Source organism: Saccostrea cucullata, unplaced genomic scaffold, assembly GCF_032062105.1.
Source record: "Saccostrea cucullata isolate Sc308-1 unplaced genomic scaffold, CSIRO_AGI_Scuc_v1 ctg794, whole genome shotgun sequence".
In the NCBI taxonomy this organism is placed as follows: domain Eukaryota; kingdom Metazoa; phylum Mollusca; class Bivalvia; order Ostreida; family Ostreidae; genus Saccostrea; species Saccostrea cuccullata.
This window is the reverse complement of record NW_026929297.1, coordinates 323,722-337,300: the sequence shown is the minus strand read 5'-3', so window position 1 is coordinate 337,300 and position 13,579 is coordinate 323,722. Positions and strand designations below refer to the sequence as shown.

The 13,579-nt window shown below is 35.8% G+C and overlaps 1 protein-coding gene across 1 annotated transcript; it reads right to left on the bottom strand.

The window, feature by feature from the left end:
• Positions 1-303: 303 nt before the first annotated feature.
• Positions 304-5,428, bottom strand: LOC134280375 (uncharacterized). The gene is made up of 3 exons (XM_062762782.1): positions 5,382-5,428; positions 1,599-2,329; positions 304-1,358 (listed from the first exon to the last, which is right to left on the bottom strand). Exons 1-3 carry the CDS (start codon positions 5,426-5,428, stop codon positions 304-306), a joined length of 1,833 nt encoding a protein of 610 aa, XP_062618766.1.
• Positions 5,429-13,579: the final 8,151 nt, after the last annotated feature.

Genomic DNA, 13,579 nt, shown 5'->3' with positions numbered 1-13,579 from the left:
TGAGAAAATATTACTTGATCTGTCTCTCACTGCATACAAACTACATCACCTTTTAAGAAATAACGTCATGTTGACAAGTGTATTTCGATGAGTGACTTGTTTATAACTTGTTATGTGGGATTTAACTAACGAGAAACCAACACGCTTTCGTAAGTTTTATGTAGTTTGATGATTTCTTACTAGTTAAATTAGCCGATTAACTCATTTTGTGGTATTTTAAAGAAATTTTGTATGACGTATATTGTACGTGATGTCATAGTCAAGTTTTCCGTACAAATTAGGCTCCGCCTCCTTTTTGTAACCTTAACTGTGCTGCGAAATTCTCTGTATTCTCATTTCTGTAGCTGCTTGTATGTTGTTGAATGGTTCTTGTCTGAGAGATTGTTGGTATGAGTATAGAGCAGCCTGAAGGTTCCCTGTCACCTGTTGACAGATCCCCAGAATCTGCCATGATATGTCTCTGGGAAGAAAAGATATAATCTGTCCCTGATCATAGTGAACTAGGGTCTGTAGATCATCTAGAGCTGTTTGAACTCTCATTGTGTCGACATGTCTGTAGCACAAAATCTCTAGCATATATAACAGTACCAAGGGTGGTACAAATAATAAAGATTTGTGTCTATGAAGAGCAGACTGTTGTTCTGGTATCAGTTCACTGATGTAATGGATTTTACTGTAAAGTGTGATAACCCCTGCTTTAGTTTGTCTCATTTTTGTAGACCAGGACTGTCCCCCTACAGCCTCAGTATACATCTCTGCATTATCCACATGCATCACATTAGGCTGTGCTAAATTGACCTTGACCATCTGTATAATAGATAAAGCTTCCATGTATCTGAGTGTCTTGTTATAATACATGGCAATGTACAGCATGTCTGCGATACAACCAAACCTGGCTGTTAATTTCAGCATGTGACAGGAGATTTTGTCAGCTCTATATCTCAGTTTGTTGTCAGGTGTGTAAGTTTCCATGTGTAATATAAAAGCAGTGTTCTTAAGGATCCTAGCGGTGATGATCTGTAGCTTGACGACTTGATACTGTGTCAGGAGGGGTGAACCTATCATCTGTTCTATTGTATGTAGATATCTAGTGCAGATTTGTATGTCCAATTTGCCTTCTACTATGTAAAGCCGTAGTATTTCAACAAATAGATTTCTATCAAACTCAACTTCAGAAATAAGAGTATGATCATCTATAGAAATGGGGTTTCTTGGGTTATAGAGGACATCTATAATACAAGACCTAATGGAGGGACTATGTAGCAGGAATGCTAAACCCTTTTCATACAACTCAGACAGTCTTTTAAATAATTGCTGCTGTTTGACACCATGAATTTTACTCAGAAACATGTTGTTGCCTGGAATGAAAAAGTTTGGACAGACCCCCTCATACACCCATTTGAGGATGAGTTTAAAACAGACCCAGAATGCCCAAAGGAGATTTTGTGGACACCAGTGAGGTATTGTATTTTTTTGAATCACCCAGAAAACTGTTGTCTTCATGTGATATGAACACAGTAATTTATCATCATCACCTACTCCATAGTTAATTATTTCTGTTAAGATCAATTTTAGGAAGCCGTAAGTTAAGAACTGACAGTGATTCATTACATACACAAGTTTTTGTTCTGCTCGGGAGAAAGAAATTCTCCATTCATGATCTTCATGATTTCCTAGCCTATGTCCAATTGCTACAAAGTGACATCCATTTTTCACTATATTATCAACAACATGAGGCTGGGGCCATGAGTGACATCTGTCTATCCATGGGAAGGCAGAGGGAGGCCAAAAGTCACTGACAAAACAGGGGGCATGATCATAATCATGTGTTCCAAATGTTCCACTGACACAAGGTCCATGTGGAGTGGAGACACAAGGTAGTGATGACTCAGATAAACAGATCTGTCTGAATTTTGAACTAGATACATAACATCTGTTATTCATTCTAACACACATTATTCCGTTGCATATGTCAGTACTTGACGAGAGAAAACATAACAAAGTAAATCCTGGTGGACTATCAGAATAGTCAGAGAGGATCAGTTTGCGTCTGTGTGTGTTGTAATACTGAGACTGAGATAAGTCCCATATCACACGGATATTATTTGGCCAGAACATTTCGTCTATATCTGATCCTTTCAGTCTGAGTCCTTCTCTGTAACTTCCACTTAGCATCCTATCGTACTCATCACTAGTTCTCACTTGATGATTTACCACCATATCCCTGATGTCCATCACATCTCTTCTCATGGCCACCAGTCGTGAGGTACCCAATTTACGACACAGTCCCACAAACACAGACTCTGATATGCGTTGTATGGCTCTAGTACTGAAAATGATAAAAGTGGAATTGATAATTTTTACATTCATAAATCATAAAATAAAAAAAATATTTCCTCATCTGAATCAGTTATTTTTCAGCTCAACTAAATCATTCATTTTTTTAATAGTGAAATTTATAACTAAAAGTTTGGAGGATATATATTATGTTTTAAATTCAGGGGTGTAAAAAGTTATTAAAAAAAATTTTAACAAATTTTTAATTTGTTTCTGGAGGGATCTGAAACAAATTATATGTCAGTCAATAAATTGTATCTTCGTCAATAAGATGCTCCCTGTTTCTCAAGTAATAGGATTTATTTCATGTTTGCCAAAGGGAGACAAACCTAGACAATTTTTAAGGAAACTGGCCACCCATTACTCTACTAAATGTGGTTTACAAATTAATTTCAGGGTGTCTAAGTTTTAGAATTAAATCCACTTTAGATTATCTTATTTGAGACACTCATTCGGATTTTTTAAAAGGAAGATACATTGGAGAGAATACAAGATTTATTTATGATTTAATGGAATATACTGACCATAAAAATATACCTGGATTACTAGTGTTGATTGATTTTGAAAAAGCTTTCGACTTCATTTCGTGGACTTTTATTTATAAAGTACTAAAATATTTTTGCTTTTTTGAGTATATATAATTGAATGGATCAAGATTCTAAATACAAATTAAAGGCTTCTGTGTAACAAAGTGGGTTTTTATCTGAACAAATCAATATAAAGAGAGTATGTAGACAGGGTGACCCAATCGCACCATATTTGTTTCTCCTGTGTGCCGAAATTCTAGCTATCTTGATACCTTCATCAAACAAAATAAAGATATAAAGGGCATTATGATACATGATAAAGAACATAAAATAAGTCAGTACGCTGATGATACATCTCTTGCTCTTGATGATTCACCTAAATCTTAATTCGCTACCTTGGATACCTTAGATTTTTTCTCAAAAATATCTGGTTTAAAAGTTAACAGCTCTAAAACAAAAATAAAAGGATAGGTTCAAAAAAGTTTTCAAGTCAGGTCTTTCATCATCCTAGATGGAAACTTGGCTGGGGCTCCACAACATTTAATTTTTTAAGTATTAACTTTTCAGTCGACTTAGAACAAATTTCACATTTAAATTATGGAATACAGATTCCAAAAATAAAAAACATGCCACAACACTGGATTGATTGATTGATTGTATTCTGTTTAACGTCCCTCTCCAGAATATTTCACTGATATGGAGACGTCACCATTGCCGGTGAAGGGCTGCAAATTTAGGCCTATGCTCGGCACTTGGCCTTTGAGCAGGGAGGGATCTTTATCGTGCCACATCTGCTGTGACACGGGGCCTCGGTTTATACGGTCTCATCCGAAAGACTGCCCCATTTAGTCGCCTTTTACGACAAGCAAGGGGGTACTGAGGACCTATTCTAACCCGGATCTACAACATTGGAAAAGAAGAACATTGAAAAAGAAGAATTCTAACACCAATAAATCGAGTCACTGTTGTAAAATCTGTTATTTTTCCAAAATTAAATCATTTGTTCTTATCACTCCCAACCCCTTAAGGGTAGATAATTTCATCATTATGCAGAGATATTTTTGAATTTATTTGGAATGCAAAATGTGATAGGGTTAAACGTGCAGTTTTAACACAAGATTATCAGCATGGAGGATTAAAAAAAGGTCGACATAAGCAATTTAAAGACTTGATTTTGGTGATGCATTTATTTCTGAATGTGTTATACCCCAAAACAATTGTTTTTGGCAAGAAGTTTTAAAGTCTATGCTTTATGTTATTAGATCGTTTGATAGAAAATTCTACATAGAAAATTGTCCTAATATTCCTGTGTGGTACAATTCAAATATAAGAGTTGGTTCAAAAACGCTGTTTATAAAAAGCTGGTATGAAAATGGTGTGAAACTTATTGATGATTATTTAGATGAGGAAGGAAATATTTTATCTCATGCTATTTTTCAACAGAAATTTGATAATCAAGTATTCATCATGCAATATACAGTGTAATGAGTGCAATATCATACTACATAAAATCTATTGGAAGCAAAAGTTTACTTAAAAGATCTACTCCATATATCCCAATGTATTATAAACATTTTCTTTTGCAAAACAGATGTACTTAAACTATATATGAACAGTTAAATGTAGATATAATTATTCCTACTTCTGTAGAGAAATGGAATTTAGAGCTCGGCCTAAATGGTATAGAGTTATGTGTTAAGGATGTTTTTAATGCTTGTTTTAAGACTACCAAAGACTCTTCAATTCAATGGCTACAATATAGAATTCTTCACAGAATTTTACCTGTTAAGTATTATTTGAAAAAAAAAATCAATGTTATGTCATCTGATAGCTGTTCTTTTTGTGAACATCATGTTGAGACAATACATGTACAACATGTTTTTATAAATTGTGAAAAGGTTTCCTCACTATGGAGTGATCTTAGTATGCATATATATCAAAAAACTTAAAAAAGAATTGGTTTTAATGTAATTAACATTTTATTAGGTAAACTTCAATTGTCTATAAAGGCAACAAAATTGTAAAATTCTTGATCATGTATACAAACCAATATTTTTTTTCTTGTCTTAAAAAAGACAAAATGCCAAACCTCTTGGAACTTCTCTTTCATTTATACAATAAATATAGAGTTGAAAAATATATTGCAAGCCAAAACTTGGAAATGCCAAAGTTTGATAATACCTGGCAAAACTGGAAATGTTTATTTGAAAATCTCATTAAGATATAGACTGTTACAATATATGACACTTTTTTCAGATATATTGATATGTATATATAATTATTACATCTCTTTTTTTCTGTCTACACATAAGAACGAATATAAACGCCACTTACCAAAAAGAATGAGTGTGAGTGAGAAAGTGTGAGTAAATGGAATGGAAAAAAATACTTTGTTGTAATATGTTTGTAATAAGACGAAAATAAAAAAAAAGATGTTAACAAATAACCCTAATTACACTGATTCAGATGATTTAGGAATTGTTTTAAGAGTTATAAATTCTTGGCATTAAAACTTACATTTGTGAGCTTCTAATAGAGTCCATTTTCAGTGGCGTATATTTCATTCTGCTAATGTGTAGGTTAGTGTGAAGCAACAGATTTAACCTGAGGTGCAAAGTGTGGGCAGACAAGGAGCTTCCTCACGATTAAAATTGAGATCGAGCTTAGACATCGACCATTTTAATTTGACAAGTGAATATAATATTGTAGACCTTTCTCATTTATATCATGATGTGTAACTCTGCGATGGAAATATGGAAATTTCCTTACTGAATCCAATTCCATCAAAATGTTAAATTTCCTACCTACCCAATATAACTCTAGTTATCAATATCGTTTCCTGTATGTATTTTGGAATCCTGTTGCTTTCGATGAAATTTTCTGATTCATACCTGAAATTAATAACAATTGAACTTTAGCTTAAAATTTTTCCAGCTATGTGATTAGTTTTGTCTTTAAACATAAAGCAAAAGTGTACCATAACAGGATAGGTATAACATAGTTAATTGCTAAAATGGTGTTTATGCCCCCCCCCCCCCCCAATGAATATGGCGGGGGCATATAGTGTTTGTTATGTCCGTCTTCTGTCCTTCCGTCACACTTTGCAGTTCACAGCTCAATTTCCAAGAAACTAATATATTTTCATCAGACTTCATATACTGTTAGATGTTGATGAGAGTCACTCAGGTGACCTATTGCTATCCGTTTTTGTCCGTCGACGTGCATCACAATTTGATGTATTGACCCCGGGATCAGGGGTTTTTGTTTTAGGGTGGGGTTCTATTGATTATATTGTCAAATGCATAAATTCTTTGAAAACTTTCTTCTTTGCTCTTAGGTATTAAATAAAATAATAAATAATGGGGCTCTTTTGATCATATAGTGAAAATACATTGAATCTTTGGAAGTATTTTCTGCTCCTGGGTATTGACTATGTACATAGTTATGATGAGCAATAGTGTCTCTTCCCAAATTGTGAATTTTATGGCCTGAGGTTCAGGGATTCTGGTGTTAGGGTTTGGCTCTATTGATTACATATTGAAAATGCCTTGATTCTTTGAAAATCTTTTCTGCCCCTAGGTATTAGATAAAGTAACTTAGTAGTACATAGTTATGATTAGCAAAATTGTGAATATCATGGGCCCAGGGTCAGGGGTTCTAGTGTTAGGGCATGCAGGGATCTATTATGATTATACATGTATAGTGAAAATACATTGATTAAATCTTTGAAAATTTTCTTCTCTGCTCCTGGGTATTTAATAAACTAACTAAGTATATAATTATGAGCAAGAGCGCCTCTTTCAAAATTGTGAATTGATGGCTCCAGGATTAGGAAATCTGAGGATAGGGGTTCTATTGATTAATTATATACTAGGGAAAATACACAAAATCTTTGAAAATCTCTGCTCTTAGGTATTTAATAAACTAACTTAGTACATAGTTATGATTAGCAAAATTGTGAATGTCATGGCCCCAGGGTCAGGGGTTCCAGTGTTAGGGCTCTATTATGATTAATATACATGTACAGTGAAAATACATAGATTGAATCTTTAAAAAATTTCTTCTCTGCTCCTGGGTATTTAATAAACTTACTAAGTATATAATCATGAGCAAGAGTACCACAAAATTGTGAATTGATGGCTTCAGGATTAGGAAATCTGAGGATAGGGGTTCTATTCATTAATTAAATACTAGTGAAAATACACAAAATCTCTGCACCTGGGTATTTTGCAGATGAATTTTCTATATAATTATGATGAATAAGCGCCTTTCTTCTAGAATTGTGAATTTTAAGGCCTCTGGGTCAGGGGTAACATAGAGGGGGTGGGGGTAAGCCCTACTTCTATACTGAAAATGAATTATTTTTTTAAAATCTACTCCTCGTTATTAATCAAACATTTTTGATAAACACGAATGCCTTTTCAAAAATTGTGGAATGCTTGGACCTACTGGGTCGGGGGTTCATGTGTGGTACATGTAGGGGCATTACTGAATATTGCTGAATATAACTGATACGTTGAAATACAGTTGTTGTTCCCCTACCCTGTGTATCAGTATAAAGTAACCAAAGTAAGCAATTGCTAAGTGTATAGTTATGATCAGCAACGGCGCCTCTTTCAAAATTATGAATGCAATAGCATCTAGCTTAAAACATGAACCAAATTCAATCACTTGAAAGTTATTGCATGATGCTCAGATTACCTATAAGGTCCATGGACCTTTTGTTGCTTTAGGTTGTAGGAGTTTTCTCCCTTTAAACAGAGCTTTAGTGTTTGATTGCTTGAAAGCAGAGAATTGTTGAAGAAATAATTTTGCCACATGGTTTCTTGTCTCTCAATGATTCGCTACACTGTAATTACAGGATATCTTCCATTAATATGATCAAAATTGAATTTTGAGTTTTTATTGTGAATCAAATTCCTTTGATGATTAGTTCATGTAATAAGATTGTGTTTCAAGAGGTTGGCTGAAAATTGTTAAAATATTGCAGTTTTCTTTAATGCAAGTAATGTAGGGTATGTATGTGGTGCCTCTTTCATTTATTATAGACTAGTTATTAGCTTTATAATACATGTAAAAAAAACAGAATACAGGTTTGACTGTAATTCAGCTTCATAACATATGAAATCAAACAGACAGAAAAGAAAATATGAAATCAAAAGAGGATATGTAAATGATGAATCTCTTTCAGGTGAACTCCTATAAATATCATCTGGCATTTAATTCATTAAGGAAATCCATTGGTAAACTCTCTGTATTCTCATTTCTGTAGCTGTTTGTATGTTGTGGGTTGATTCTTGTCTGAGAGTTTGTTGGTATGAGTACAGAGCAGCCTTGAGGTTCCCTGTCACCTGTTGACAGATCCCCAGAATCTGTCATGATATGTCTCTGAGAAGTAAAGGTATAACCTGTCCCTGATCATAGTGAACTAGGGCCTGTAGATCATCTAGAGCTGGTTGTGCTCGCCTTGTGTCGACATGTCTGTATCACAAAATCTCTTGCATGTATAACAGTACCAAGGGTGGTATAAATAATAAAGACTTGTGTCTCTGTACAGCAGACTGTTGTTCTGGTATCAGTTCACTGATGTAATGCATTCTATTGTTTAGTGTGATAATCTGTCTGACTGTCTCATTTTTGTAGACCAGGACTGTCCCCCTAGAGCCTCATTGTATATCTCTGTATTTAAATTTGACCTACATGTATACATCACATATGGCTGTGCTAACTTGACCTTGATCATCTCTATTATAGATAAAGCTTCCGGGTATCTAAGTGTTTTGTAATAATACATGGCTATGTACAGCATATCTGTAATCCAACCAAACTTGGCTGTTAATTTCAGTGTCAGCTCTATAACTTAGTTTGTTGTCAGGTGTGTAAGTTTCCATGAGTAATGTACTGATTTTTTATGAACAAAGGGAAGTAACGCTTCCGGATTTTCTTGAGTGAGTTTGATTTTGTTATTACTCTACTTCCTTGATTACCAAGTGAGAAACCATGGCAATGAAATGTCAGACCAAACTAAAAACGTGATCGTACAATTATTAGAAAGTGGGCACAGGGCATCAGCAGTTTCTAAATGTTTAAAGATAAACAAGTCTACAATTGTGAAATTTTTAGCCACGGACACATTTTGAGAAAAAGTTTCATTGTCATAATTACGATTTTAACAAACCCCTGCTGTTGAAGAAACTTAAAGCTATGAATTTCTGCTTTAATGCAAGAAGCTTACAGTAGAATGTTTCGTTTAAAAAAGACATAGTGATTTATGACAGCTGATCCCATCTCTGATGTTTTTAAGAAGAAAGTCCTTGTTCTGCTCCTGATATGTTGAATTGACAGCAGATAATTATATGACCTGATTTAGAGTCGGCTGATTCCCAATATTTTTTACTAATGCAATTAATATGTCAAGTGGTGCGGGATCGTGAACAAAAATTAATAAGTACATATCCAATATTTGTTACTAATGTAAATAATTGGTCAAGGAGTGCGGGATCTTGAAAAAAAAGTCTCTTTTGTATACCAACAACAACTGAGTGCGTCTGACAGTGACATGTCTGTTTATTAATAACAAAGCATGTACATGAATTTAACAAGAAAAATATATGTACAGAAGTTAATTTTACAAATCAAGTTTAGATAAAATAATATTTTTCAGTGATTGATTTTCTTCATTGCATAAAATATTCATTCCTTACACAAAAAAAAAATGATTGCTTTGATGGGGGATAATGCTTTTTCCTTGTAGGATACAATTATACAAATATTTAATTATACACGCACTTTCTAAAGAAAGTTCGGGTATATTGTTGTTACTCATGTCCGTCCGTCCGTCCGTCTGTCACACTTTTCTTCCCTGAACTCCTCCTACATTTTACACAGTAGCTTAATCATCTTTTGGGAGATGGTTTGTGGGGTCATGTAGATGTGCAGTAAGGTTTTGGAATTTCGATTTTGCCCCGGGGGGTCAAATGGGGGTCGAAAAATGACGTTTTTTGTCCAAAAAGCCCCGTCTTCCCTGAACTCCTTCTACATTTTACTCAGTAGCCTAACCAGCTTTTGGGAGATGGTTGGTGGGGTCATGTAGATGTGCAGTAAGGTTTTGGAATTTTGATTTTGCCCCAGGGGGTCAAATGGGGGTCGAAAAATGACGTTTTTTAACCAAAAAGCTCCGTCTTCCCTGAACTCCTCTTACATTTTACTCAGTAGCCTAACCAGCTTTTGGGAGATGGTTGGTGGGGTCATGTAGATGTGCAGTAAGGTTTTGGATTTTCGATTTTGCCCCGGGGGGTCAAATGGGGGTCGAAAAATGACGTTTTTTAAGCAAAAAGCTCCGTCTTCCCTGAACTCCTTCTACATTTTACTCAGTAGCCTAATCATCTTTTGGAAGATGGTTGGTGGGGTCATGTAGATGTGCAGTAAGGTTTCGGAGTTTTGATTTTGCCCCGGGGGGTCAAATGGGGGTCGAAAAATGACGTTTTTTGTCCAAAAAGCCCCGTCTTCCCTGAACTCCTCTTACATTTTACTCAGTAGCCTAACCAGCTTTTGGGAGATGGTTGGTGGGGTCATGTAGATGTGCAGTAAGGTTTTGGAATTTCGATTTTGCCCCGGGGGGTCAAATGGGGGTCGAAAAATGACGCTTTTTGTCCAAAAAGCCCCGTCTTCACTGAATTCCTTTTTCATTTTACTCAGTAGCCTAACCAGCTTTTGGGAGATGGTTGGTGGGCTCATGTAGATGTGCAGTAAGCTTTCGGAATTTTGATTTTGCCCCAGGGGGTCAAATGGGGGTCGAAAAATGACGTTTTTTAAGCAAAAAGCTCCGTCTTCCCTGAACTCCTCTTACATTTTACTCAGTAGCCTAATCATCTTTTGGGAGATGGTTGGTGGCGTCATGTAGATGTGCAGTAAGGTTTTGGAATTTCGATTTTGCCCTGGGGGGTCAAATGGGGGTCGAAAAATGACGTTTTTTGTCCAAAAAGCCCCGTCTTCCCTGAACTCCTTTTACATTTTACTCAGTAGCCTAACCAGCTTTTGGGAGATGGTTGGTGGGGTCATGTAGATGTGCAGTAAGCTTTCGGAATTTTGATTTTGCCCCAGGGGGTCAAATGGGGGTCGAAAAATGACGTTTTTTAAGCAAAAAGCTCCGTCTTCTCTGAACTCCTCTTACATTTTACTCAGTAGCCTAATCATCTTTTGGGAGATGGTTGGTGGGGTCATGTAGATGTGCAGTAAGGTTTTGGAATTTCGATTTTGCCCCGGGGGGTCAAATGGGGGTCGAAAAATGACTTTTTTTGTCCAAAAAGCTCCGTCTTCCCTGAACTCCTTCTACATTTTACTCAGTAGTCTAACCAGCTTTTGGGAGATGGTTGGTGGGGTCATGTAGATGTGCAGTAAGCTTTCGGAATTTTGATTTTGCCCCAGGGGGTCAAATGGGTGTCGAAAAATGACGTTTTTTAAGCAAAAAGCTCCGTCTTCCCTGAACTCCTCTTACATTTTACTCAGTAGCCTAATCATCTTTTGGGAGATGGTTGGTTGGGTCATGTAGATGTGCAGTAAGGTTTTGGATTTTCGATTTTGCCCCGGGGGGTCAAATGGGGGTCGAAAAATGACGTTTTTTGTCCAAAAAGCCCCGTCTTCCCTGAACTCCTACATTTTACTCAGTAGCCTAACCAGCTTTTGGGAAATGGTTGGTGGGGTCATGTAGATGTGCAGTAAGCTTTCGGAATTTTGATTTTGCCCTGGGGGATCAAATGGGGGTCGAAAAATGACGTTTTTAAGCAAAAATCTCCATCTTCCCTGAACTCCTCTTTCATTTTATTCAGCAGCCTAATCATATTTTAGGAGATGGTTGGTAGGGTCATGCAGATGTGCAGGTAGGTTTCGGAGTTTTGATTTTGCCCCGGGGAGTCAAATAAGGGTCGAAAAATGATGTTTTTATGGAAAAAAGCCCATCTTCCCTGAACTCCTCTTATATTTTAATTAGCATCCTAATTATCTTTGGGAGATGGTTGGTTGGGTCATGTAGATGTGCAGTTAGGTTTCGGAATTTTGATTTTGCCCGGGAGGTCAAATGAGGGTTGAAAAATGACGTTTTTTATGGAAAAAGCACAGTCTTCCCTAAACTCCTTTTTTTGTTTTAAACAGTGGTATTATCATCTTTTGGGAGAGTTCACTCTTTTGAAATTTTGTTAAAACATCAAGGTCAAGGGGTAAAAAATCATAGCATGTTGGGAGCCTCTTGTTATGGGTAATGTTCACTTGAAATGTGAAAGTCAAATCTCTTCTCAATGAAAAGGAAATACAATATTAATGAAAACTAAGTTAAACTTCAAGGTCAAGGTCACAGAGTCAAAAAGTCATGATACATTTTGGAAGGTCTTATCACAGGTAATATGAATGCCCTTTCATTTATCTTTCAAAATGATCAATTCAAAGCAATTAATTTTTTAAGGAAATTAGGTCATACTTCAAGATCATGGGTAATGAAAATCATAGTGTATGTAGAATGGTATTGTCTCATTTAATACTAATACACATGTTTAATATAAAAGTCCTATCTCTTCTCATTCAAAATATACGACCATGATGACCAAGGTTAAATTTATTGTGACAGATGGGCAGATTGACAAACAAATGAGATTTAATGTACCCTACCTTTAGCAAAAATGGGGACAATAAATGTCTTTGCTGTTCTTGAGAAGAAGATTTATGTGGGAACAAGATGTGTTTGTGAAACACTACGCGCCCGGCGGCAACAAAGTTAAAAAAATCTTCTTTTAGCATATTGATCACAGTCAAGGTCACAAGGTCATTGACCATGGTGTCATTCGAAAGAACTTAATCAGTGGAGTATGCGTACTAAATATGAAGTCCCTATCTCCTATGGTTCAAAAGTTGTGGCAAAAAGTGTAAAGAGCTATTTTTAGCATATCCGTCACAGTCAAGGTCACAAGATCATTGACCTTGCCGTCGTTTCAAAGGACTTTATCGGTGGAGTATGCATATCAAATATGAAGTCCCTATCTCCTATGGTTCAAAAGTTATGACAAACAGTGGAAAAAGCTATTTTTAGAATATAGGTCACAGTCAAGGTCACAAAGTCATTGACCATGGTGTCATTTGAAAGAACTTAATCGGTGGAGTATGCATACCAAATATGAAGTCCTTATCTCTGATGGTTCAAAAGTTATGGCAAAAGTGTAAAAAGCTATTTTTAGCATATAGGTCACAGTCAAAGTCACAAGATCATTGACCTTGATGTCATTTAAAACGACTCTATTAGTGGAGTATGCATACCAAATATGAAGTCCCTATCTCTTATGGTTCAAAAGTTATGACAAACAGTGGAAAAAGCTATTTTTAGCATATAAGTCTTAGTCAAGGTCACAAGGTCATTGACCTTGAAGTCATTTGAAAGGACTTTATTAGTGGAGTATGCTTACCAAATATGAAGTCTTTATCCCTTATTGTTCAAAAGTTATGGCCAAGGTTAAAGTTGACAAACAGACAAACAGATAAACAGACAAACAGACAAACAGACAGGACAAAAACAATTTACGCCCGGGATCTATCGATCCGGGCGCTTAAAAAGTACCCTGCATATTTAAATGTAAATTGGTTGAAATTAGCCCAGTGGTTCTTAAGAAGTTAATGTGAAAAGTTTGCAGATAAACAGATGAACAACAGAAATCAGTACATTTCAGAAAACA

Excerpts from the sequence above, each read along its gene's own strand:
- LOC134280375 (XM_062762782.1), bottom strand. The coding sequence starts at position 5,428 with ATGAAATATACGCCACTGAAAATGGACTCTATTAGAAGCTCACAAAT. Across the intron at positions 2,330-5,381 it reads TCTATTAGAAGCTCACAAAT|TACTAGAGCCATACAACGCA; the intron begins GTAAGTTTTAAT and ends TATCATTTTCAG. Across the intron at positions 1,359-1,598 it reads TGTGTATGTAATGAATCACT|GCAACAACATGTTTCTGAGT; the intron begins GTCAGTTCTTAA and ends TTTTCATTCCAG.